The 27,426-nt window shown below is 39.8% G+C and overlaps 1 protein-coding gene across 1 annotated transcript in view; it reads right to left on the reverse strand.

Moving 5' to 3' along the window:
• Positions 1 to 10,225: 10,225 nt before the first annotated feature.
• The window catches only part of SEL1L3 (SEL1L family member 3), a 37,106-nt gene continuing 19,905 nt past the window's right edge, over positions 10,226 to 27,426 (reverse strand). The window contains exons 12-24 of the mRNA XM_065836371.2: positions 26,935 to 27,054; positions 26,155 to 26,295; positions 24,984 to 25,046; positions 22,758 to 22,934; positions 21,016 to 21,143; positions 20,319 to 20,402; positions 18,468 to 18,558; positions 18,277 to 18,361; positions 16,102 to 16,211; positions 14,750 to 14,877; positions 13,000 to 13,102; positions 12,832 to 12,904; positions 10,226 to 11,514 (exon numbers count right to left, since the gene is read on the reverse strand). Of these exons, the coding sequence (XP_065692443.1) occupies positions 11,348 to 11,514; positions 12,832 to 12,904; positions 13,000 to 13,102; positions 14,750 to 14,877; positions 16,102 to 16,211; positions 18,277 to 18,361; positions 18,468 to 18,558; positions 20,319 to 20,402; positions 21,016 to 21,143; positions 22,758 to 22,934; positions 24,984 to 25,046; positions 26,155 to 26,295; positions 26,935 to 27,054 (1,470 nt within the window). The 3' untranslated portion in view covers positions 10,226 to 11,347. The remainder of the gene's footprint in view (positions 11,515 to 12,831; positions 12,905 to 12,999; positions 13,103 to 14,749; positions 14,878 to 16,101; positions 16,212 to 18,276; positions 18,362 to 18,467; positions 18,559 to 20,318; positions 20,403 to 21,015; positions 21,144 to 22,757; positions 22,935 to 24,983; positions 25,047 to 26,154; positions 26,296 to 26,934; positions 27,055 to 27,426) is intronic.

The raw sequence follows: 27,426 nt of genomic DNA on the forward strand, positions 1-27,426 counted from the left end.
GGAGGAGACACAGCTGGCACAGCTGACCCTAACTGACCAAAGGGATATTTCACACCATATGACACCATGCTCAATATATAAAGTTGGGGGAAGAAGAAACATTTGGAGTGATGGTGATTGTCTTCTTGAGTAACCATTACCATGATGGAACCCTGCTGTCTTGGAGATGGCTGAACACCACCTGCCTGCTTATAGGAAATAGTGAATGAATTCCTTCTTTTGCTTGCTTGTGTGTATGCCTTCTGCTTTACCTATTAAATTGTCTTCATCTCAACCCATGAGTTTTCTCACTTTTACCCTTTTGATTCTCTTCCTCATCCCACCAGGGGGAATGAGTGAGTGGCTGCGTGGTGCTTAGTTGCCAGCTGGGGTTAAACCACACAGTGGGTGAGGAACAAGGGGCAAGCCATTGCTGCTGAAGGGAAGCCTAAGTAAAGTACTACTGCTTATGTTGGAAGTATGTGGCAGTAAAGACTGAGTAGAAACCTTCAGAGTTCTGGCCAGGAGGGACTTCAGCAGCAGGAGCTTCTGATTTGTGTCTGGGGAACAGTCTGGAGAGAGGCAGACTAGGATTTGAATGTCCTACTGCACTCAGTAAGAGAGGCTCTGGTGAGGTGTGCTTTTGGGGTTTTTGCTTGTTATTATTATAATTTATTTTCTCTCTGTATTTATCCACTTGTTTGGATCTAAGTGTGAGAAGTTAGATATGACAGAGATTCAGGAAATACAGAATGAAAAAATGTAGCAGTTGCAGGGATTTATTAGGGCTTCCTTCTACAGCAAGGTCAAGATTGATGTCACAAATTCTGCCTCTGCAAGTACATCTAAGTAAAGCAAATGAAAGGGGATTACCCAAGGCTGTTGTATAGGTGTGGTCACTTGTCTTTTAAATAAATAACTTTGAGGATGATCTTGCTGCCTGGATGTATGCCTGCCTGTACTTGAGGGTAGGGGCAGCTGCATGTGAAGGGTGTAACTCATCAGGGCAGCTCCTGAGATAGGAAACTTTCCTATGAAACAAGGGTGCTGCTGTGGCTGGGGACACAACTCCATCTAGTTGGCAAACGTGCAGAAAAGCCAGCAGAAGTTCGAAGTGGGAATTCTGTCTGGCCTTCTGTGTGTATACTTGTTCCTTCAGCATCCACCCCACAACAGCACTTGCCCCTGTAGAACAGGGAAACGTGGGAGGGAGGGAGGGAGGGACGGAGGGACGGGCCCGAATGAGGAAAGCCCAAACTGCCCTGACACAGGCCAGTGCCTGTTACAGCTGCATGTTGTCCTTGCTCAGGACCATCAACTAAAACTGGCACAGGCCTAGCCAGTCCCAACAGACCCAGCTCAGGCTTCACCAGAAGAGGGGACCTGAACCAAACCAGTCTCACCCAGGGCCCTGTAAGTCCATAATAAGCAACCAAAGTTGAACCAGCCTTGCAGTTTTATCATGTGATAAAATCCTTAAAAAGAATGTGGCTTTCTGAGCCACAAAGTGGTAAAGAGGCAGTGATGGTTTCTCAGAAGGATTGCAATGGATCTGAGCACTTAACTGAGGTTGCAAAGCAGTCTTTAAAATCCAGTTTAGACACTCTCTGCTTGGGTGGATTGGGTTGGGGTTGCGCCACATGGGGCTGATAGCTGGTGGGACAGCCCACAAGCAGACAGGGAAAACCGCTGGGTGACAGTGGTATGAGTAAATGGCCAGAAGTCCTTTGTTGACAGGCAATTAGGCCACATTCTGGCTGAACCATTTGAGAATCAAGTAGTCGTTTACTGACGATAATGCTCCAAACATACTACACACACCAAGATAAATGTGCAGAAAATTACTGTAGCAGAGGTCTTGACATGCTGGTAAGTCATAACCTGTTATTTATTAACTGGAAGTCTTTTCACTAAAAACATGTGTGATGTACTGGATTACATTAAAAAAAAAAATAGTGTAGACGAACGCTACGTTATCGTTAACTCAAGTTTGTGAGGTAATACAGCATTTAATAAAGCAAAAATCCCACCTGTTTTGTTTTGCCTTGAGTGGCAGAATTCCTGTCCTAGAAGGAAAGCTGAAGCACCACAGTTTCTGGCATTACACACCTTCATGTGAACATTTCTGTGGAAAGGCAGGAAAGTCAGGAAGCTGACAGAGGAACCGCCATGTGGCATGGGAAGCCATTTGAGACAGTAACGAGGTGAGGGTTAGTGCAATGTGATGCTGAGATGCTCCAGCCTGGTGATGGGCGGGTCATACCGGAGCTGCAAGTGGCGTAGGCTGTATACTGCATGGCAATACTGTGTACACGAGCTGTCACCTCCATGATGATGTGAGATGGCAATATTGCTTCAGAGACTTGGTCTTACTGTGAGCCAGCCTGGGTGTCTCCAGCCCAGGGCTGGCCCAAAAGCTCTGAGCAGCAAAGAGATGCAAATTTAAATTGCTGAATTTAGGAGCTGTTGGCGTAACAGGCAGGTGGTGTCTGCTTTTTTTCCTGTTAGTCTTTTGGGAAATGTGTGAGGTGCGTGTGTCCCAGAGCAGGCAGCACCAGTAAAGAAAGCACACACACACACCCCCCTCCCCACAACCAAAAAAAACCTCCAAACAAACTAAGCCCCCAAAGGAAGGGGAGTCATCCTGCTCAGGACATGCGTGAAGTGGCTGCCAGGCTGGACAGCTTTGCACAGCCCCTCAACACCTTCAGCCAGCTGATGGCTCTGCATGTGGCCACCTGTAGAAATCTTAGCTCTCTAGTGGTTTCCACTGGACTAGTAGCAACTGAGAAAATGCTCATGAATACCAGCAGTGCCCAAAATGCTGCCTCTGGGTTAGAAGAGCACTGGAGCACAAAACAACTCCTGAGAACATTTATGGAGGCACATTATGAAGCCAAGCTCCCATTCACATCTCCTGTGGCACAAATACAGGTGATGTTGATGGGATCTTCAGATTTCTGCCTGATGTATCAATAATTTGCAGGGGCAGGGCAGTTTTCTGTGGAGTGACAGATGTAGACAGGAACCTCCTTGGACTAAGAGGCTGCTGAGTGCTGCTTCATCCTGGGTGGGTTCTCCAGTCACAGAGCTGTTTATAATAATAAAGATCTGCCTTTTCGTACAAAGACAGTAGCATGATCACACAGTCCTATTGGTATATTAGGTATACATATTTTATTTTAGATATATATATAAAGCAGCAGTAGAGTAGCAGGTGCTTGGATGCACTCAGCACTGGGGCACCTTCAAATGACAATTTTTGGCATTTCCAGTAACTAGAAGCTGTAATCAAAGTTAGTGAGAAAGATGTACCACAAATATTTCTGAGTTTCGAGTTCCTTACTGCTGTTTCTCAGAGTCTTTAAGAGTGCTAGAGTAAATTAGGAGAAATAAGGACAGGTATTTCAAATGGGTTTGGGGGCTTATCATTGCAGATGTCAGCAAGAATTAGGTGTCTAAATTCCAGTTTGTAAGGCAGGAAAAGGCTTGGACTGAAAATTTAACCATTCTGAATTCATAAAAAATTGACTAGCTGAGTGTTACCTTTGTGTGGAAGAAACTGTTAGAAATATTAATTTTCAATGAAGTTGGATGCTCAGCTCCCAAATTAGCCGTTTAGCTCCTGAATACTCACACTTGTCAGGGCCTGTGGGCCTTTCTTCCAGGGTCTTTGAATAGGAAAAAGATTCCTGTAAAGGCTCATACTTACAGTCAGGTCTACCAGAGTAATTTGATTTTCTGTGATAAAACACAAGGACAGTCGTGATAGTTCTTTCTATGGTGAGGAGCTGCTCTGGAGTTCTGTTTTATTTGTGTGGTGGTATAAAGTTCTGTCTTTCTTCAACAATAACCCATTTCTGTGGTATAAAGTTCTGTCTTTCTTCAACAATAACCCATTTCTATCAGAAACTCTCCTGCTGACTGCATATGATACTTCATCTGGAACTCAAATGTCCAAGACACCAGTGTAATTAATTACTTTATTATTGGCAAGACACAAACCCTGAAGCCACATTCTTACATTTGCTTCTAGGAAGCAAAAGCCTTGAAGGAGAACACTGTGAGAGTGACCCAATGCTCTTAATCTGATGGAGATAATCTGTACTGAAAGGCAAATTTATTTTATACACCTTGTGAATTTACTTCACCTGTGCTAATAAATGTATGTGGGTGTTGACTAGCCTTGTGTGGTTGAGATATATGTTGGAAGTGGTGGAACTATGGCAAGGCCAACAGTATGGAAAATTTACAGGGTACAAGCCCCAGATCACAGTCCAACCATGCCCTAGAGCAATTATGGGTGTTCAAACACTGTGCTGCTCCCTGTGGCACTATGGCTTGACATAGCAATCCAACAAGCAGGGTTCAAGTGCTATTGCTGTCTTGACCTTTGTCCAGTACTTTTGGCTGAAAAGGGACAGTTAACTCTGCACTGAAGAGCATGTAGAGGTTTAACTTGCTGATAGCACCTGGGACAGCCCGTGCAAGGAACTACCTCAAAGAACTGTCCTCAAACTACTCTGTCTAGACTGGTGCTACACATGGACTTGCAGGAGAACATTCTAAGCCACTCTGTGCTGTTGTAAACAAAGTCAGTGTTTTTTATCAGAGAACTGCAGTAAAGACTCAGAGAATGGCTTATTTTTTTTTTTGTTTCCCCTCAGGATAGAAGGGTGATGGAGACTGTAAAAGGCTTTGCAAGACTCTCAAGGACTCCAGTGACTGTGGGGCTGCAGGTGGGGTGTGTGTGTGTGTTTCTCCCTTCTTTTCCCCTTGCTTCAATTTATTCACAGACAAATAAAAATGTCTTTCTTCTTTAGCAAGCCTCAATTTAAAGCACATGATTCTGGCATGATGTTTTTGTGTGTGGAGGAGATCAAGGGTGAGACAAGAATCTAAGTGTTTAGATGAATCATTCTTCTTCTAAGTAGCATTGGTATTGTGTATCTTCAGGAGCTGCGTCTTATAAGATGACCTTCTTTGTGTCCAAAGAGTGTAGTTCTTAACACTAGCACAATCTCTTGAATGTTTGAAAGAAAATTCTTTTACTGGATTCAGTGAGAAAAACCATTCATGTGTTTGCAGCAAGGGCCTTTGTTATACCCAGCCTCCCATCTTCAGCATTTCAGATAGCTCTGGAATTATATAAAGCAGGTACACAAAGTGGCGGGTCATTATCTAAACTTCTGCTTTCATCTATTAGTGGTGATGTGGGTGGGTGCCTGGAAAAGTCACCCATTATGTTTTTTTAGGCAGACTTATGGCCATAAAAATTATTGCAGCTGAAAGAGGGATTTTATTTTATGCATGTACACTTACGGCATCTAAGGAATCACAAGAGAATGTAAACATACACAGGGTGTTGGGGCGCAATGTATAAATAGGCACCCAATAGGGATTTGGAGGGTAGCCTGATTATTATTTTTTCCACTTGCTAACTGAATTGGCATATGGGGTAGTAAAGCTTTCTTGGAAAGGTGTATAGTTATCTTGTTACTCAAAATGCTGAACAAAGTGTTTCCTATTTCTGGTATCACCATCAGTGTAACCAGCCCTGTCATATGCTGTTCCTCTGTGCAAACCCACGTGGTGCTGATAGTATCTGAGCACCAAGGTTCTCCTGTGTATTCTCCCTGGATGCACAAGATAGGGAAGAAAAGCTTTTTATCCCCTTTAATGCTGGAAAGGCACAGAGGGTATGTTTGCAGAGCACAACACTGCAGTGTCATGCGGGATGAAGAGTTTGCCCCAGGAGCAGCCTGTGCTGCCAGAGGGGCAGGAGCCTCCAAGGTCTTGCCTGCACTTGCCACAGTTCCCTCGGCACGGCTGTCATTTCTGGCGTGGATTTCAGCCTCTCTAATAACAGTCACATGCTTTTAATAAGTGTAGGAGATGACTTTTAGTACTGTTAGTCCAAGCTGGGTATCTGAAGCACATGGCCAGAGTTACTCTAGGCTCTGTATTACTCCAGGCTCTAGTTACTCTAGGCTCTGTATTACTCCAGGCTCTAGTTACTCTAGGCTATGGATATTTGCATTGATGTCTCTATTTTATTGCAGCTTTCCAGGTCAGTGAATGAACTCCTAAATATTGGCCTATTGGTGCTTCTGAAGGCTGATGGGGATTTTGATATATAACTTATTATTGCTTGGGACCAGACACAGCTGAGCAAGTTTGAAAAATACCTAGAGGAAAGATTTCTGATTCTCCACAATTTCTCGTATTTGTTCAAGGTAGACAACTCCAGCTGTTTTCATGATAGTAGGTGCACCTGGGTGTCTACTACTGGTATTGTAACTAACTGAATTTTATGGGTTAACTTGTTTTCTGGGACTAGCATGCTGGGGTTGCCTAGAAAATGAAATCGCAGGAGCTGTCCCCGTGCAACTGGAGCTGGCTTGAAAGGGCAATGTAACACGTGAGCCTGTAAATCTTGGCTGCTGGGTAGGGCAGCAGATGGAGCTGGTGGGGGATGAGGAGGCATGGACAGTGATATTGCCATTAACCAACTCTCTAGAGCACAGGGGAAAACTATGCTTTGGTCTTTCTGGAATGAGATAGAGCATGAGTGGAGACTTTGACTTATTTCGGTCAGTACTGGTGTGTTTTGGAAAGGCTGTCCTGTGGTCTACAAACATCTGCTGAGTACAACGATCCCAGTAGAGCAAGCCCTCAGATGTGTTCTGGCTGCTGGAAGGGACACACTGGCAGGCTGACATCAGAAAGACTGATCTCGGAGCACTTGGGTGTGGAATGGAGTGTCACAGCCTAAATCGGAGAGGTCAGCAATCTCAGTTCATTTGCACAATTCATCTAAACAAGGCCTAAAGGGTATCCTTGGGCGCTGGCTCGTGATCATCTCCACTCTTTGCAGTGTGCTTCCTGGCCTAACTTGAGCCTGTTCAGATAGTACCTTCCTAGACAATGGCCTTTCGCTATTCAGGGATTTTATGAACTAGGACTGGTCCCAAAAAGCAACACATGAGGCAAACAGATGCTCAGGAAGAGTTTAACTACTCACAGCCAGATAGCAGAGCCTGGTCTTCATTGGTTTATTAATATAATCTAGCCAGGGAACTTGTTTCTGACTTGCACAGATACTTGTTGTGTAAATGCTTGACTCCACACCATAATGAACAGATAGAAATGCCCTGCAGGTATCTTGGTTCCTACTTCGGCAAACTATTGTAAAACAGTGCTTGGGTCTGCTAATGGGTTTGTGATTTCTCCTGTTCACCTGGCAGAACTGATAAAAGCAAATAGCAATGCTGAGTATTAGGAGCTATAGTATCTAGAAGGCTGATGAGTGATTAAGGAGAGGTCAATGTGGACAAATGAGGAAGAAAAACAGGAATCTGCAAATGCAAACTGGGAACTGAAGCAAGGTCAAGGAATACATTGGTGGAGATGAAAGTTCACTGAATACAAAGTTATAAATAAATCTGTGGCAGCCAATTTTCTAAGGGGTTATCAGTACGCCCAAAGGTGGTGCGTGTCTGATAGCACTTTCCAAACAACCCAAGTCTCTGAAGTTAATGGGCACATAGAACTGGTACAACTGAAGTCTGGAACCTCAATGCTTCAGAATATTTAATTAAGAGCAAGTGTTTTTCAGGTTTTGGTTTTGTTTTTCCAAACATTTGCCTGCAGTAATGTGAGCACATACTGCTGTTATGTAAGTGATCCTTTCCTCTTCCTTTTGGTTACTCATCATGCCAAATCTTTTCTGGTTCTGAAGCTCACTTACATGAACCTGCCTCGTATTTAGGCAGAGACTCGCTGCTACTACTTTTTCATGTAAATAATAATTGGGCCTTCTAGCACAGGAATTAGGTCTTTTCATAACATCAAAGGTGCAGTGCATTTCCAGGACTCCTATATCCCGGTGACTGATGTTTCTCCGTTTACAAGGCTCTGTTGATTATTCAGGAATTGCTCCTGTCACCTGTCTTAGAAAACAGCATGGGAAACTACTGTGTGCTTGGACTTCCCTTGTTGTTCTTTAGCTTCCTTACACTTGGGCTCGTTCTTCAAAAATACCAGCTGTTTCTTTTCCTTGTGTTCTCTTGCTACATCCCAATCTCTTAGTGTAGTTCATGCATTTATGGGAGGGAGGAGAGGGTGTGTGGGTAAAATTCTGCAGCTGAAGCTCATTCGATCTGTGTTGTACCTTTGTGCTGTGTTTCATTCAAGATAAGGGCCAACAGCCAGTGTTAAATGTCATAGTCCATCAGTCAATGAGGACAGCTCACACAGGCAACACGTCTGCTGTAAAACAAATATCTCCACAGATAGTCCATGTTTCCTGTGTGCTTTGAAATTCTGTCTATGCTTCCCCTGTAGCTCAAACAGGAATACAAAAGTCCCAATAGGGGATGCACTTATACTAGTAGATAAGCATCAGTGCATCAGGACTAATTTCAATGAATTTCCCCCTTTATTATCACTGAATAACTTTTGATTGTAAGGTATGATATTGCAACATGTATTAATATTGAACTTTAAGTATGCACTCACACCTGTATATTGGGATGTCACGTTTCTCACTGTATGGACCAGGAAGCAGCATTGTGCTGTGGTCACAAAATCACCCACCCAAGGATGCCCACTTATTTTTTCTATGGTGTAGGTGGTCGTGTTTTTTGTTTGTTGGTTTTTTTTTTTTCTCTCTCCTGTCTTCCTCCAGATGTAGTAGAACTATGTAGCTGCTTTATTTAACTAACCATCTTCTCTTTCTCTCCAGGAATTGTTTGATTCTCTAGGTTGTCAAATAATAGCCTCCTAGAACTCACAATAAGTGAAGGATAATAATGTAACTATTATTATTTCAGCCTTAACTATTGCCAGTTTATTGTGAAGAGTTGCTTATCTTAACATACTTAAACTATTCTTTGGTTGAACTTCTGATGTAATAGAGAACAATGAACAAAGACCTAACTATTAACTGCTGGCGTCAGGAAATACATTGCAGCTTCAGCAATTGCCTCCTGAAATACAGATGTAAAATGACATTTCTGGCAAACCTCCTCAAATTGGTTAATTACTGAAGTTGAGAACATGGGCTTACTTTTGGAGAGAAAAATGCAGTCATGCTGACTGCAAACACCTGACTCTGACTCATCTGTACACAACCTAAACCACTGCTGCCCTGAGAACCCCAAAATGTTAACACAGGGGTTGCAATTGTGCCACCACCACCAACCTTCTCTGGGATTAATATTTTGCTAGGGGCTCAAAAAAAAAGCAGCACTCTCTGTGTAGAAACTGTCACTTACGTACATAGGACACACATAGTAAAATCCATCTTATGTGTGTAGCTTACTACAAGCAAGATTTGCCATGTGTTAGGGTTTTTGTGACCATTCTAACTGTACGTGTACTTTTGTGCATAACATTGTGCCTGTGTTTCGCTGCACGGTTTTCTTTTATTAGGTGATAATTGTAAGGCTGAGAGGATTCTTAAAATATCCATACATTTGTGTTAAGGAATTTGATATAATCAAATTGAGCCACAAAATGTTTTGCAACTCAACAGAGACTCAAAAAATGCTGGTGGTCCATTTGCAATGGATACCAAAAGCAAAGGATATAACTGCTGCAAGTCAGCAGCTGTTTAGGAGGTAAAAGTGAAGTTCCTTTGTAACACTTCAAAATACTTAGTAGAAAGGAATACCAAGCTACGTATAAAAAGCACAACAAACTGCGTTACATGGCCTCTATGTATAACTGTACTAAGAACAGGAAGTACTCCATTTGCATTGTTCTTGCTTGAATAAATGAAAAAAAGTAACATGGCACATTTAATTCACTTTCTGTTACATGTGCAGTGAGGAGAAAAAAGATTCAACATTTGGATTTTTTTCCCCCTTACTAAGTGGAACTGCTTTTTCAAAGTATCAACTCTTCTCTAAACACTTCTGCATCTTCTGTTTTCTCTAAGAGAGACATACCCTGGTGTTATGTTACATATACATATCAATGTATGTATACAATCTCTCTTGAAGGCTTTTTCTCCTTTTAATTAATTTGTTTCATACCAAAAAATCCCATGTCTTGATTGAAAAACAACTTCTTTCAGATCTGCTGTGAGAATGCTGTACTCCTCAAAGAAAGCAAAGGCTTTTGTCTGATCTGAAGCTAAGAAAATAGACAAATAATATTGTTGAGAATTTGTAACAGCATTATATTTTGATGAGAGAACTTAATCTGACAGACGATTTTAAAAAACACTTCACTTACAGGCTGAATTAGAAAAATATTTTTATTTACAAGAGTAAATAATGTAGTGCAAGGAGAGTGGATTTAACCCTCATTAATGCATAGATTGATCCAATTTGTAGTCTGTCATCTAATCAATTTGCTGAGGTGCATGCACAACTGCTCTAAAGGTCAGACCTTGCCTAGAGCCACTTAATGGACACCTTTAAATCAGACAGAAGGCATCTGCAATCCAGACATGTTATCTGTATATCCCACCTAACATTTACCAAATAAGCTATCATTTAAATAGGTGTCTTTAGGAGTTACTGTAGAAAATAAAATAGATCCTTTCCACTGTTATCTATATAAGAATCCAAAAATAAATTGTCCATTCACTTTGTGTCGCCTGTTCACACTTGTTTTTTTAATGTATTCATTAGGGAAGCTACTTTCTTTGGCAGAGCGGGAAACATTACTTCTTGTGTCTCCGTGGGAATTGCTGACACTTGTGAAACTTTGACATTTTTGAAGGGTTTGCCATCAGAACTACTATGTTATAATCATATTGCAAATCTCTCTGGTGTTTTTCTTTCAAAACAAAACTCCCTTCACATCAAGGAGTTATGATGGAATTTAAAATGCCAAAAAAGTATTGTTATCACTGCACATACTGAAGTCCTGGTGGGTGTGTCATGGAACCTGGAAAGTGCTGGTGACTGGGTTTCACTTTCGTATCAGTTCCATGCTTCTAACTTGGAAAAATCTGGTAAGTTCATCAGTAAAATATGCTGAAATGCAGTAAAGATAATTTAATATGATATTAGATATATAAGAAAAATTTCCTCTTCATCAAAACCAGTGGGAGGTTTGCTCATTCTTCAATTAGGCAAAGACTTTGCAAGTTTTCTTCCAGTCTTTAAATGAAACACAGCATGACCACGGGTTGGGTATAGTGAGATAATCTGCATTATCTGTTTGGACTGCTAAATATATTGTAGAGGTGGTTTTCCTCTGCGGTGGTGAAATTATATCAGTGAATTCCCCTACAATTTTGGCTGTTGGACTGCATTATTAGTGCCACTAATTGGGTTGGTTGCCAGTTCCTCCAGTTGCAGTTGTTCACACGCCATATTCCTGATGGAATGACAACCTTAAGAAAAAGACTTCAGCTTGTAACAAGAGGATTCTGTGGGTTTGAATCCTGCTGTGCTAAATTGTTTGAAAAAGTAGATTCATCTTGCTGTACTAGTCCAGCAGCATCCTCACTGCTGTTCCCCGAGGAAGAAGGCTCATCCAACAAAGGTTCTGATCTTGTTCCAGGAGAATTATGGGCTTTGGAAAAATGTGGAAAAAAAAACTATTAAGAAAAGACCCTACTGTGTCTAGGAAGTCTGTTCATCAATACTTAGATATTATGTCAATATAAAAATCACAATATTAAGATAATACTCAAAAATTACAAAATATTGGAAGAATACCTGTGACTTTAACTATATACTTTGTACATACGTAGTATGAATCCCAAGTTACATCAGTTACAACTAGTAAGAAAGGAAAGCAGAGCTTCAGGATTATTTCCATAGTCGGCATACTATTCACAGCAACACGTCTTAAATGCTATCTTGGAGTTACAAAATTCAAATAATCTTTTTATATTAAATGTGGGTTTTTTAAAATACTATTCCTGGGTTGTCAACATCGAAATTTTTTTTTTTTCAGTATTTTATTACAGAAATATGTCAGAAAACAGTATCTATCTTCTGACACAGGCTTAAGCTGCCTACTGGGGTTAAACTACAACATAAGAAAATTTATTTAGTGGAAGAAATTATTTTTGTAACTGGTGATATTAATTTCACAACTTCCTGATCAAGATCCTGACTTGGAATTTACAGTGAAACACTTGGCTGAAGCTGGCAATGCTTTTTAAATGATGACTCATTACTTCTGCAGGTGACTGCAGGGTCTATTTTGCCCTTTCCTGAGCAATCTAGTTTTGTGTTTGAGATCTCCTTAAATATGGTGAGAAGAAAATGGGGCTTTTAAGACACTGAAGTCTCGCATTTGATTTTCTGTCCCTTAATACTCTTTGTCCCATCAGAGCACAGAATATACAGCAAACCCTTCTAGTTCAGGACAGGAGGAGTCTGCAAGTGCTGATTAAATATATTTACTGATTCTGTTACTGGTCTGAAGAGGCTGAACTGCCTTCTCCTAAGTTACTCCAATGTCCCAGCTCTCTGAACCTCATTTTTTCTCCCACTTTGTATCTGAACAGATCTAGTGCTATGAAACAGGGAACGCAAGTCTCATCACATATTGTGGAGACAACATACAAAATTAAAATCGTGTAATTACTCTAACAACACTGCATGTTGAGACATGGAAAATAGTCTCTTATTTCCGGTCACAATCTCTTGCAACTAATATTTTTATGAAGAATCTCCCTTATCGAGGGAAATTCTCTGGAAATGAACAGGTTTAAACCTTCGCCTCACATCACCCACACTTTTTTAATGATCAAAAAATGAATTGTGTGTCAAATAAGCTGCTGTTCAGAGGTAGCTCCATCCAATCTAGAATTCCTCAAGTTTTTACTGAAATAAAAAGATCACTCTTTTCTTCAGTTTTACTATAACAAATACTTACCAGAAAAAGTCTGAAAGTACTGCACTGCAAATGCAACCAGAATCGATAAAAGAAAGGTTCCCACAAAGTAGATCTGTGACAGTAAATTTAAAAACATGTATTAGAGCAGTGCAAAGCCAAGGTAGTGCTCCAAATGAACAGTGCATACACCAAAAGAACAATACATACCAGAGTAGATTGTAAAATATTGTTCCAGAAAACTCTCATGTAAAAATAAAGCAATGCTAATGAGCAGGGACTAATTGATTCTTGGTTACTACTATTCCAGCACCTACAAGAAGAAGATTAAAACAACTAATTAGTCCTCTATGATTTTGTGGTATCTGTCAGCTGGGAATCTCCAGTGGGTTTGCAGCAAACCTCAGTAACCCAGAAAAACAAGCAGTTATTATCATCACTATGTCACAGATGGTGAAGTAAAAATTCACAGAAATACCAGATTAACACCTTTAGGCAGAGAATACCTTACCCTAGGAGTATATTTTTATTTTCTTATTAGTCAATAATGGGCCCAAGTATCCAGGCTACCCTTGCCAAGCAGTCATAGTACAAGGTCATACCCAAGATATCTTCTTTTAACTCATGTGAGTCAACAGCAGCAGGACTTGATTCAAGATTAGACATGCAACATCTACTTGCCTATGCAAGAGACTTGTGCCTGAACTGCCTTTAGAGACAGTGGGGTACTACATAATGCAGTCAGAGCCTAAAGAGTGCTTTAGCTGACTAGCTATGAGGTATCTGCTGTGGGGTGAGCTAAGCTGCTGCGCTGTTCCATTGGTTATGACTTCGCCAGCTAGGGGAGTTCAGACAGGGACGTCACAGGTACCTATTTGAAGCTACAACTGATTCTTTTCTACCAAGCTGAGGAGGGTGGTGAGTGGGGAGTTGTAAGTATGTACCCCTCTAGACAAGAGCATATGATGATGGGAAATGCCTGCAGCGCTGTCAGGTCTGGAGTTATTCTCACTGCAAAGCAGACAGATTCAGCCCAAGTGAAGGCAGACTTCAGACTTAAGCTCACAGTCCCAGATGGACCAGCTGGTTCAGAAGCCCTGTATATCTAACTGGTAATTTCATGTGGAGTGGACGTAATTTAGGGTACAAATTCAGGCTAACTGCAGTGAAGAACAATTTCAGTCAGTTGTTGCTGAATTGACAAATGAGGTTTTAATGTTGGTACCATCTCCACTCTTTTTGGGTCATACGACACTCAGTAGCAAACAAACATTCTTGGTTCACAGCCTCATGTATTACCTATCAACTTCCCCTTCTTTAAATACCCAAAAGGATATTCCAAAAACCCATCAAATATTGTGTAAGCTTCACATTCCCACTGTGTTTTCAACACATGCTGCTTGACCCAGGTGAAGGAAACCTAAATTCTGCACCAGAACCAGAGGTCTCCTGGTGGTTTGTGCATGAACAGTGCAGACAGCAGACCTGTGACCTTCTCCCATATCTAATATTCTGTGTCACAACATCTGTGCCAGGATGGGGGGCATGGTGGGGGCAGTAACAGGCTGGAACATCTTTGCAGAATAGAGGAGGGACTCCTATTATCCCAATTACATACTTCAAAATTGCACATTAAAATTACACTATATTTATCATTAAAAGATTGTTTTGGAGACTTTACAAATTGTCAGTGCCTAACTTAGAAACTTAAGTATATGGAATTGGAAAAGATCTCCTGGATCCCTGCTATTTCAGGTAACTACACATAATGGGGTATCTCAAAACAGGCATAAACTGAAATATATTTAGGCAGTTTAAGCATTTCAAGCATGTCGACCTAAAGCTGCCTTAAATCCTACAAGCGAACAAAGTTAATAATTACAAGAGTTGCTGTTTTCCAGAGTAAACACTACTCACATGAAAAAACAAAAGATGCTGATTAAGGGGAAAAAAGACTCACCTGTAATAAAGTTCCTGAAGAAGTGAAGTATTACTCGAATGCAATGCCTGATCAATTTCCAAGTGATCCAGAATGTAGGAAGGTATGGAGTTGCCCTCCTCTATGACAAGGGCCAAATTAAAGAAACCCTAATAATAAAAAATTGTACATGCTTTTTAACCAATCAATTTTCACGTACATATTTACAGTCTGAGGTAAGCATCAAGTATCTAAGTAATTATAACTGTCTTCTATAAATTAATTTAGTACAATGTGATCTTCACTGAACAATTACAAGAACCTTCTCTCTTAACGATATATCCAGGTAAATACTGAAAATGCAGAAGAATTAATGTTTATTTGTTCTGACACTATTTTCTCAGAAACCACCTGGAAAGAGATGTGAGCCTTCTTTTTAGTTGCTCTTTAAACACAGCCACCATATCATGCTGTAGTCTTTTACCTCTTAGGGAAACATAGACCAAAAGGAAATGAATTCTTGTTCCATTACTGTTTAGATTAATAGCAATGTGAATAGTGAAACTGAGAGCAGGAATTTGCTCCACACAATTTAAAACATTAATCTTACAGTTTTGACAAGTCTTAGGCATTCCTATGTCTTTTCAGAGGCATAAAGATGAATACAGAGGAGACTTATTACAGGATTCCACATCAGTTTAGCTTTCATACTTGTAAGTAATCGTCCATGACTTCCTTCTTTGCTAGTTTAGCAGTAATGTTTTGTCCCGATATTCTCAAAACAGAAGCCAACTATGCTACCTCTAATGAATTCACATACAAGATACTGTCTGAGGATGTTGTCATAAGGACAAGAAGAACCACATATTGCACCTAGGATGCTTCAGGAGTGTTTGAGGGCAGGATGCTCATTGTTGAAACACTGCACGTCTTTGGTAATGTGACATTATAAAACATTTTAAGATGAAGCTTTAATTGGCGAACAAAATTCACCCTAGGATTCACTCAATATACCGAGGGAAATGGATCAGTCTTCTTATTTCCTAAAATAGCAGAGGAGAGGACTGGAATAAAACTCAGCAGGAGTTCTTCCCCTTGCAGGAGCAAAAATACCAAGGTGACAACAGAATCAATTGTGTCAAGGTAGGGTAGCACTCAATCAGGCCATTCACCTTTAGCTTTCAAAACAGTCTAATTCTAGAACTGTCCATCTATGGTAGGTTGACCTTTATTGTTATGAAACAGCAACATGGTATTTTGAAATAATTACAACTTATTCTATCAGGTCTCTTCAGTGCACAAATATAGCTATGCACAATAACCAGTCTCACATGAATCTTCAGATTGTTCTACACTGATGTTTTTTTATAAACACGTTAGAACTGCAGACCCACCTGTGAATCTCCCTCTAATGCAGCTTGTGCGTACATCCGCATTGAGAGCTCCAGGTCTTTAGACTGGTTCTGGTAACCATAGTAGTAGAAATCACCCATCTTCAAATACGCTGTGGAAGAAACCAGTAGCAGATCATTTAGAGTATTTGTAGAGGTAGAATTAACCAACTATTATGTGATGGAGAAGTTTATGGTAATTCTATCAAAGAAAAAAAAGGGTATTCTCTCTCTGGTTGTCTCTGTGGTTCCTTTACATCAGACTGACTACTGAAAATATCCTGGATGAAATTTTCTCATGGTTTCTCTTTAATGATTTTAGTGAATGACGTTGCTACTTTTACAAAAACTAAGACTTAGAGACTTTAATACTGTTTTCCCTCTTCACTTGCTGAACCTGTCTTTGGGCAACCTGTAGCCTTATTATTCAAGCCTACTTAACTTGATGAGACTTAAAAACAAGCGAAGTGCTTGTTCTGTACCTCTCACTATGTTGGCTGAACCCATTCCAAAAGTTACAGAACTTTGCTGATGATAATTTCATTAGTTTCAAATCCAACCCGGGACAATGATAAGTATAAAATTTTCCTGGTCTAGAAGGAAGCAAAGCCCAGCAAATATTTTACAGACATCTTTCTCTGATATTGCACAGTAATGAAACGTGTCAACAGAGTGGGCACTGATCCAGACAAGAATATGTCTGCACGATGTCCACACATATTTAACCTTTCCCCAAGCGGTTTCAAACACTTCTATGTCTCACCTTGTGTGTCTAGGACAGCTACCTAGATATCCCACCTGTTTTTACAGTGGGCTATAGCTGAGCTTTTCCAGGAAGCAAGTTGGTCACTGACCCAACAGCAAAGGTAGAAAGACTATGTAGAGCGGCTGGCACAGATGCAGCGGGGAAGGGCATGAAGGATGCAGGGGATCACCAAGAAGAGACTTCTCCTCAACCACGCCAGCTGCGTCATTCCAGCCTGGCCTGGAGAACAGTCCCGCAACAGGCAGCGGCCTCAAGCTCACACTGCCTTGCACTGGTAATGTAGCCCTGGGAACATCTGCTGCCAGGGCTGGACTCCATCCCTGGCCCCACACTGGGGATTTGATCCTTCACTACAGCAGACAGGGGTCTGAGACAAAACTCCCCTTACGCTACTTGTGTGAGGAAGAGTAATAAAATCATTTCCCCGTTGAAGCCAGCAAGTCTTCCCTCCTTTACTTGAACGGAATCACAGTCTCACGCCACGAGTGTGACCTTCAGAAGCTTCTCTAACCTAACATTGTACCAGTGGATCTGTCAGTGTGACATACAAACTGCACCTTGCTAAGGCATCTACAGACTCCTCAGGGAAGCTGACAGGTTTGCCAGCTCCCACGGCTTCAGGCTGTGTCCATGTGATATTCAGCTGCCACGCTGCTGTGTATTTAAATTAATAGCTTGAATTATTTTTACACTCCACTCTCCACGTGCCTATTACAAAGCACTTAAACCTTCCTGTGAGACAACTGGATCAATGTTTTTGAACACAAAATAACTCTTTCAAGTCACCAAAGTGACTTAGTTACTAAAGCCAAAGATGTAGTAAAATTTAAGGCCAGAGGAATGTAACTCATATGTAGATAAACCTCCTCTTCCAGAAGGACTTTTTTTTTTTAAAACAGAGAATCCTTTAGTACCTCAAGGTAAGCTTTGCCAATGTTGAAAAACTCTGTACTCTAACAGAAAAACTCATAATAAATTAGATAAGGAATCCTTTAGCCTTCGTTAGTTTCGCATGACTCAATTATGACATGAAGTAAATTTGCTTTTGGATTTTCTCTTTGATAAACTAAACAGCATGAGCCCCTAAAGTTTACTACTATTTTTCTTAAACCTTGAGTCAATCGCTCAGGCTCTGAAATAATCTAGCCCCTACTCAGGCCTTAGATTTTTTTATTTTATTCAAATTTTATCTATTTTATGTCATAAAAAGGAAATTCTCAGAAAAGCTGCGCTGAAACATAACACTTAAAATACTTTTTTTTCCCAATCAAAACTCTAAAAGGGAAATGTATGATAAGCAGGGATTACTCTTCCTTCACCTTGCTCACTCACACAGAACTTGTAACAAACATAGTTCTTGTAATTAAAAAAAAGAGTGAAATTAAAATTCAGAAAGAATTCCTTATGCATACCAAATGAGGGTGCATTGACTTGAGAAACAGAGAAATTGTAGTATCTCCAAACACAATCAGTTGCTAGGTATTTCCTTGCTAGGTCCTAGAAAGAAAATAAATCCATTCTTATCACAGATAAGAGATTAGGATCACATTACTATTAACAAGTGTTCTTTTTAGGATAATGAGCAGTCAATACATTTACTTACTGGTCTTTCTTCACAGATGTGTGCTAAATTTGACTGTGATACTTCAATCCCAGTTTCAGCTGCTAAAACGTAATGCAGCAGAGCTTCATCCCTACCATTAGATAAAATAAATTAGTGAGCAACAGCTACACCTACCGGTAATGCTTGGTTGAACAAACCATGCTGGATCTCAAGAATTTGCAGGGTTTTTCTCTCTTGCATTGAAGCTAGATCAGTTCCAGTGTGCATTTATTCTAACCACAAGACTGATGATAAAGATGAATTGATATTAAGCCCAATTATGTCTTTAAATATTTCAGATAAAACACTTTTAAAAGACTCTTACCTTCTCCACTTTAAAAAAATCCGTAATTAACTTAGCTGTGCATGTATGTGTCAAACATTCATCTGAGTACTTCTTTGGTATGCTTTATCCATTTATTTCTATGACCTGTTTGTCTTTTCTTTTTAGACTATGGGCTCTTTGGAACAGGTATTGTCTCTTATTATATTTGAATGTGCAAATAAAGTAACAGTCTCAGTCCCTGTATGGACTCCATGCACCTTGCTGACTGTAAAGAAAATAATAAAAGCTAATTTTGCTTTTGAAGTATAGGATTTGGTATTGCAGTACAGTGGTACAGCACTGCTCATGATTCCAGGGGAGAGCATCTCTTTCATGTTCTCTGGCACTCACCTACTCAATATCATGAAGACTAACCATTCAAAGTCTTGAAAATCTCGTGTTTGGTTTTAAAATTACGAGGTAAAACACTTGGTGCACTTTCTTCCTATTAAATGGTCATGCTTCCAGTGATTTTTCTCCACAACACAAAGCTAAAACCATGACAAGTTTGAGGATTCAATGGTTTGTTTAACTGGAAGAAAATATGGTTAAATACACATTTGACTTCAAAAGCAGGTGCTTAAGCAAAGAAACTTTAAATGAAACTGTGGAAACAGTTGCCCTTACAGAATTAGCAGGTGTAACCTCCTGTTTCCCAACTGCTTCTCCAAGATTACAAATTCTTCCTTGCACTTGTCCTGTAAAAACAACTGGGACAATGGAGACCTGGCACCACAGAGGGAATTCAGGATATCTAAGCTGGGAAGTTAGTTCTTCTGATCCTTCAGTCTCAAAGGGCAATTCAACTACTTCTAGGAACGGGTTACTCCAGCACAGTCCACTGACAGTTCACTGTAGACCTCTGAAGCCTAATTAAGTAATAGCAGGGGCAGGGTGCAGCACTAAATGAGCCATTTTCTTAATCACGTATGACAGTCTGACTCCTGCATGCACAGTATCTGATGCTCATGCCTACAGGCCACTGAAAAATGGAGCATTAACCTGCAGGCTATTTTGAAATCTCCTGGCTGGCTCACTGGATATTGTGTATTATATTATATTGTGTATTGTGTATTATACTTTACAGAAAAGATAATATTAATTATAGACAAAAAAAGAACAAATCTAATCCAACAGCCTGAGTTTTCATGATGTAGAATTATACAGAAGAGAGAAAACAAAGGTTTTTGGTATAGAGGGAATATTAAAAGCGAAGGCATTCCTCTGATTAATTCAGTGCACATTACACACTACAGTACTACAGGATGAAAATCACAGACAGCAAACACAACCCTATTTCACTTGATTCCCTCTTTTTCACTTGATTCTGTCAGAACTGTTGAATTATCATTTGGGTCAACTCTTCCTTCCCTTTATGCCAATGGGCGTTTCGCTACTGATTTCAGTGGTGCTGCTATTTGTGTTTTTTTTTTTTTTCAGGTGATGGCCCAATATTAATTATTCTATCATGCTATGAAGTAAATGAAAAACAGAAAGTGAACTTGAAGAGAACAAAACAAACATACCATGAAAGTTCCAGATAAGCATTGAGAGCTTTTCTGATGACATGACCTAAGTAGCCGTTCCTCTCTGCAATGTGTTTTGCCCAGCTGTAGGAAAGAACAAACAATAAAAAATGAACAGTTGTGTTCTCAACTCATATTGACTCTAAGGACACAAAAGGATACGGGATCCCCTTCTGACTTCATCCATAAGGCAAATTATGGGATTTCACAGTAATTGCTGCATCAGTATTGTAACTGTTGACTGAATGAGAATATTTTGTCCATTCATCTCCACAAGCATTTCAGAGACATCCTATGGTTTTTTCTTGGCTTTTTTTTTTTAATAAAACAAATATAAAAGTGCTGTAACTAATTATCTGTCTTTTTATTGATGCAAAATATCAGTTATACCATATCAGCAGTCTGATATTTCTTGAAAAATCAAATAAGCATGGTTTTGTTAGAAACAAACTCTCCAAGTTGTTCCAGAAAAAAAAGAGTACTAAAAGCACTCAACATCTCTCAAAATCTACAGGTCATTTAAGTAATGCAGAGATTCACACACGGATCAGACTTTTCAACAAAAGGTTCTTCTGCGGTAGAGGTAAGCACCAGGAAATACAAGACATTTAGACTATGGACTTTAAAAAAATCACCAATAATTGAAATTATCCCACCAGAAATATATTCTCCTTTAACAAATGGTTTAATTCCTTACATTACAGCTTTTTCTGGATCTCTAGGGAAGTCTTCCATATTTCCTGTGATGTAGTACAAAGAACATCTTAAAGTGCCTTCTATATGTCCTCCTTGGGCAGCTTTATAGAAATAGCGAGCAGCAACTGTCTATGAAAAAGCAAGACACAATTAGCAACTCTGCATTACTAATGTTTATTGAGTTTTGTTTCCTGGGACTCACATCATTGGATGAATTAAAAGAGGCAATTGGCTAATGAGGGCAAACCAGTTTAATTACTTTTAATGTACTTGGGTGAACTGAATTCCTTTCTTCTCACTTTTCAATAGTTTAGGCTGGAAAGAGGTTTTAAAAAACCTAAATTCCAGTAATACACTGAATGTCATATAGAAAAGTGTCTAATTGTGTAACTAACACCTGGTAGCATACAAATCTTGTGTGCACTGACAAAAGTAAAATTAATGATTCATTAGTAGCAAGATTAATAATGAACCCCGGAGAAGAGACACGGAACGGAGCTTCTACACTGGTGATGCCCAAGTGAAGGCTGGGAGCAGCGGTGGCACTCAGCGTGTCCAGCCTCGCACAACCACAGTGCTCGATCCTCTGAAACCTGCCCACAAAACAGAGGCTGACCAGGCACGGCCAGGGTTGCAGAAGCAGGAGGGCAATGTGACTCAGAAACAATAACCTGTAATGTCAATCAAAGCAGCATACAGCCTGAAATTACATATGTTGCAAAATTTTTAACCGTCGATCTATGTCTTCTGGGAGTGAGCATGGACTTCAGAGCATCCAACACAGGCATAACAAAGTGCTTCTTCCCCACAGCTTTGCTGAATATGGAAACCTGGTGTACTCTTATCATCAGTCCACTCAAAATGTGTATTTTGGTCCACAGGGAAGTAAAACATGTTTGTCAAACGCCCATGTTGGTCAGCACTGCTGCTGCCAGCAGCAGAAATGCTCACTGGCTGGAGTATGTCCAGATTCCAGAACTCAAAGGTCACATCAGAAATATCTTCTAGCTCTAAGCACAAGGTCTGCTTGCATTTATTACACCCAACCTCACTATTAGTGCTGTTGGCCATGAACTACTTACACAGAACATTTTTTTACAAAGTTAATTAAAAGAAACATAACCAAAGTGGACCCTTTGTATTTAGCAAAAATAATTTTTATTACTGACAGATGCAAAATTAAATAAACGGACTGTGTCACAGAAAGACAAATCAAAATAGTGCAGTTTATCAGGACTATGCTAAACAGTTACATATGGAATTCTGGCTTGAAGGTGTTTTACTGTAGTTCTGAGGTTCACAGAAGCTATGTGAATGTAGCATAGCTTATTACAAGTTCAGAAACAAGGTTCCGCTGCTTTTGTCTGTTGTGGAAAGCATCCTTCCCCTGTATCCTTTCCAATCTAAAACTGAGAGAAACCAGAATGATCACACGACATAAGAGTACACCATGTTCTGGCTGGTGTCACCGGAAGGAGGAAAGCAAAGGAAGTCCCTGAAGCTAAACCTGCACCTGCTTTATTTCTAAATTAAAGGAACACAAACATATGTACACAATTATGACAGAAATATTTGAGTAACATGTCTCTCTAAGCAATCTAACTGAATTCCCCAGTAACACCCTTCTTTGTCATAAAAGGTACCAAAACCAACTCAGAGTGAGCACAGCAGTGTCCAGAATGAAGCAAAAACTTCTAAACTGGGCCCACATGTAAGAAAAAGTGCTATTTAATATTTACTCACTTGATTTCTACCAGGTACTCCAGGGTAAATCCCATCTAAATAAAGGACACCGAGATTGTACGATGCATCTGGATTTCCCAGTTCTTCAGCAACTAACCAGTGTTCAGCAGCTTTTCTGTAGTCTCTTTTAAAATTGTGGTAATACCATCCCAGTCCATTCACTGCCTGGGGCAAGCCCTGAGGAAGGAGAAGAGCAGATCCAGGTCACAAGTTTGATTCTGCTTTGGGTCACTTTGAAATTCCAACCTGCTTCTCAACTTCGGGTTCTCCCATGACCTTGCCTATCTTGACCTGGCACAAGAATCCAGCCAGGATTATTACTGACCTGGGACTAAAGGATAAAAAGGTTCATTGTCTTTTTTCATGCTGTTTTGATTTGTGGCCTCATATTGAGAGCAAGGAATGACTCCAGTGTCATCTTATTACGCAGTCTCAGCCGCATCTGCATTCAGATTTATACTTGTTGACAAGAAGAAACTGTGACTATTTATCTAAGAAAGCAATGAACACAGAATTTTATGATGCTGTTTTCCAAATACATTTGACCAACAGCATAAAGATCTGCTTAAGACAGTGCTATGTGCTATTGCTAAGTTGCATCTTTGCATCAATAATTATGGATCAAGAAATCTTCCTGGAACAGTTTTTATTTTGGTTGCAGTGACTCACTGTCTCCTTGCATAAACTGGTAGATCATATGGTGGCTGCAAGCATGGCAGCAGTTCAATTTACTCAAACAAACGTGAACATGCCATTTACTCTTATTTTATAATGTATGTTTAATAGCAGCCATGGCAGAACAGTGATATAAGGTAAAAGCTACCTAAAAAAAATCTCTGTGCACAAATACAAGTTATTTGCTTGCTACTGATGGCTTCTATACTGCATAGTCTCTTTCTGTCATCTCTGTAGAAAGAGCTGCATACTACTGGTGCTTACAAAGGCTCTCTGGCCTGTAAGGATTCCTTTCCCTTTCAGATTTGAACAATGTTACTAGCTTAACCATTAAAATGCAAAAGCGGTTAAACTTTTCAATAATTATGGTGCTATTTCTGTACAGAAGATGTGCACTGGAGCATGAAAACATAAGTATCTGGGTTCAAAGAGAGTAAGGAAATTGCTGTCTCTAGGATGTTTCCTGGAATCTGTTCCTCAGATCCTGAATACAGGGAATTCTGATCACACTGAAAACCACTCAGTTTATTCAAGTCTTTCACAAACAGGCAGTAGAACAGGTAGTCTCTCCTGTTTCAAAGGAATGATAGAACCAGCACGATTCTTTTCTGATGGTGGTCAGCAGCAAAGTCCTACTGTCATTGTCAGTAATTTAACTAGTTCTGGTCCTAGAGCTAGGAAGATACTCAAGGGCTAGGTACTCTTTTATTTTTATACTAAGGACCAGATCATGGCCTGGGTAACCTGACTGTACTAGATCATTAAATGGAGTGAAGCTCCTCTTCTCTGCGGTGCCGGTCAATGTTTCCCCCTGCTATAAGAAAACAGAAGGCTTTGGGACAACCAGGTCTTCTCCCTGAAGTAGCGAAGAGCTGGCCAGACAGAAAGCATACAGTGTTTTCCCAGTCACAGCATCCCCTGGAGGAGTCCCAACTCTAAGCAGAGAGAACTGGCCACAAACCACCACTGCTCAGGGAAGCCACCATTCTTCTGCATTCAGCTCTTGTGCTGCAGGAATGCACCATCATTCCATGCAGACTGCAGAAGTACAATCCAGACCTCGATCTTTACTCTTTTTCACGCATGTTACAACTTAAAGGTGTTCTGCTATTATAGCAAAGCCTGCTGGCATGGATGTTCAAAGACAGCAGTTATCTACACCTGACTCTGTACAGATTATCATGTCAAAAACTCAAGCCTGCTAGGCACTCCTATGAAAAAACATACCTAGTGTGGTCTAGAAGAGAATGCTTGGGAACATGAGGCAGAAGCTTATTCCTGGATCAGCTATTCACTCTGTAAGTCACCTAACTATCATCAGGTTCCAAAAGATGTGAGTAAAGAAAATTAGTCTTCTTCCATAGAAATTTTGGCTGATTTTGAGTGGTCTAGTCTCCCAATATGGATATTCACCATTCATGGTGAAGACACCAGGAAAAGCAACTAGTATTTACACATAATTATGATACTATGCATTTTATATAAATTAGAGTTCATAATTACTAGCACGCAGTATAGAACTTATACAATAAAATATTTATTAAATTTTACCTTGGCTGCTGCTTTCTTCATCAATTCCAAAGCAAGTTTTGTATTCTTTTTCACACCTTGGCCCTAGGAAATGGATATGTGAAACAATCATTGTTTAGAAATACAGACTGATGAAAATTCAAATATACATATTCAAAATGCATTTTAACCTTGATACTATTATTTACTAGGTGTTATTCAGCTTTAAATGGCTAGAACAAAAGAAAAAAACAGCTTTGTGCTTATCCTTCACTTACAGCTTTACAATAGCTCAGTGATTCACTCTAGGAAAAATTATTTCACTAATCGATCCAAGTGATTTTTATGGATAAATAATATGATAATTTTAATCTTTTTTAATTTTCAGCAACTAAGGAAGAATGAATGACATTCAAAGGTGCATAGGTTGTTCACTGGCAATGAGTACGAGCTCTCAGCTTTTGTGAAAATGATGCTATAGATGCATAGATGCTATGCTGATACACGCATAGATGGTATGCTGATGTTGTCCATACAAACTAATTCCAGACACGGGTCAAACAGACTGTGGGTGCTCAAAATTAACACAAGCAAAACTTGAGAAAGCATTTTGTAGAGAACAGTCACTGTTAAAGGAATGAAGACCTAACAGTTCTTCACTACTATCTCTAACCTTTAGTACTGTTGAATGTCTTATGGGTGACACCACTTAGCTGATACAACTTCTTTGACTCAGGTGGGGTTATGCCTGAGTTTAGCTTCTGCTGTCTACTCCTCTAGCAGGAAAAAACTATCTGCATGCAGAGACTATCAATTCCTATTCAAAAGCAACTTCCCATAAATCTAATAAAGGGCATCCTAAGAAAGGCTTGAACTTCGACCTACATTTCTACACCAAGGCCTATGCCTGTTAGCTGGCTAGATTTTTGAGGTGAGAAGCCACTAGGAAAAGTGAGGATTACAATTTAGTTGGTATTTTGATCCTAAACCTGGCTAGGAACAAAGTGACTAAACTGCTTTTAATTTGCTCTTCTTAAAATTTATGTGCATATCTGGTAAAAATCAACATCAGCTTCATAACTATTGATTGACTTTCAGAGTAAATCTAAAAGCACTTGCACCCACTCTCACAGTGGTTCACTGCAGGTAACTTACAAACATCCATATCATAGAAATGATTTGTTTTGAAGTGAAAGTATGAAACATGACTTACCTTAAATAACACAATGGCATAATCATATATTAACACTGGATCTTCTGTTTCTATTGCACCCTTTGCATACCATTCTATTGCAGCTTCAGGATTTTTTGCCACTCCTTGCTGGCCCCAAAACAGCATCTGAGCCAATCGTTGCTAAAAGAAAAAAACATAAGCACTACTGTTACGAATGCTAGCATTGAAACTGGAATTGCAGGAGCAGACTTTTGCAGGCTTAAATGGATTTTAAACATATGAATAAACTGGTTTCACATCCTCAACAGTTTGAGAACAACTGGCTATAAGAAATATTCTCAGTAGTGAAATGTACTGATAATAAATCTACAGCAGGGTTATTTTTCACAGCTGTCAGTACCATGAAAGTCTGGCATGATTTAAGTGCAGAGGTAAGTGATAAAGGCAGATCTGATGCCTGCAAATGGCTCAGTATTACAACATACTGCTGCTGGTCTCAGATCTGCAGCAACAACTGCACCATGTCAAACACAAACACAGGGAAAATGATCAGAGAAGGAGGTTGCTAAGTCTTGATAACTCTTCCCTTTTGCCTGGCATCACTGTTACTGCTTTTTGCATGGTCACTGGATATTATCAGACAGAAACACGCAAAACAAAATAGTTCAAGTTCATAAAAAAAAGAAAAAGAAGAAATTCTGGGTAGAAAGAGAAAACATCTGTCTGCTTCATTCTCCTCCACAGCTTTCCTGCATGGTCTACAGATGTACATACATGATGTGTATAAAACCAAGAAAGGGGAAATGCATTACTTTATACCTGTGCAGCTGCATTTCCTCTTGTTGCTTCATGTTTTAACCACATAAAGACATCACCATCTTCTTTTGTTTGAGCTTTGAGCAGTTCATCATCCATCAGCCTTATAGTTTCAACAAATGCCTGAAGAGTAGTTGAACAACAACAAAAAAATAAATTACACAATGAATTTATACACCTGCTGCCAAAACGAAAATGTTGCCCATTGCCTGTTTATCCCTAAAAATTCAGGATCAGTTCTGGGTTTTAAATTCTCACCACCCCTCTGCTTAAGAAACATCCTTACATCCGGTGTAAAAATCATTTGCTGCTTTGATACAGAACAAAACTAAGTGCCTTCTGCACTGGCAAGATATGCAAAGATGTCAACAACTGAAACACAACAAAAGAAAACAACACCTCTCCTTCGTAGTTTTTAAAGGCACTTAATAATGGTAAATAAATGCTTTTAAGTCTTTTAAGTTTCCATACAGATCTCTCTTACAAGATAAAAAA

The sequence above is a fragment of the Patagioenas fasciata genome, chromosome 4 (assembly GCF_037038585.1).
Source record: "Patagioenas fasciata isolate bPatFas1 chromosome 4, bPatFas1.hap1, whole genome shotgun sequence".
NCBI lineage: Eukaryota > Metazoa > Chordata > Aves > Columbiformes > Columbidae > Patagioenas > Patagioenas fasciata.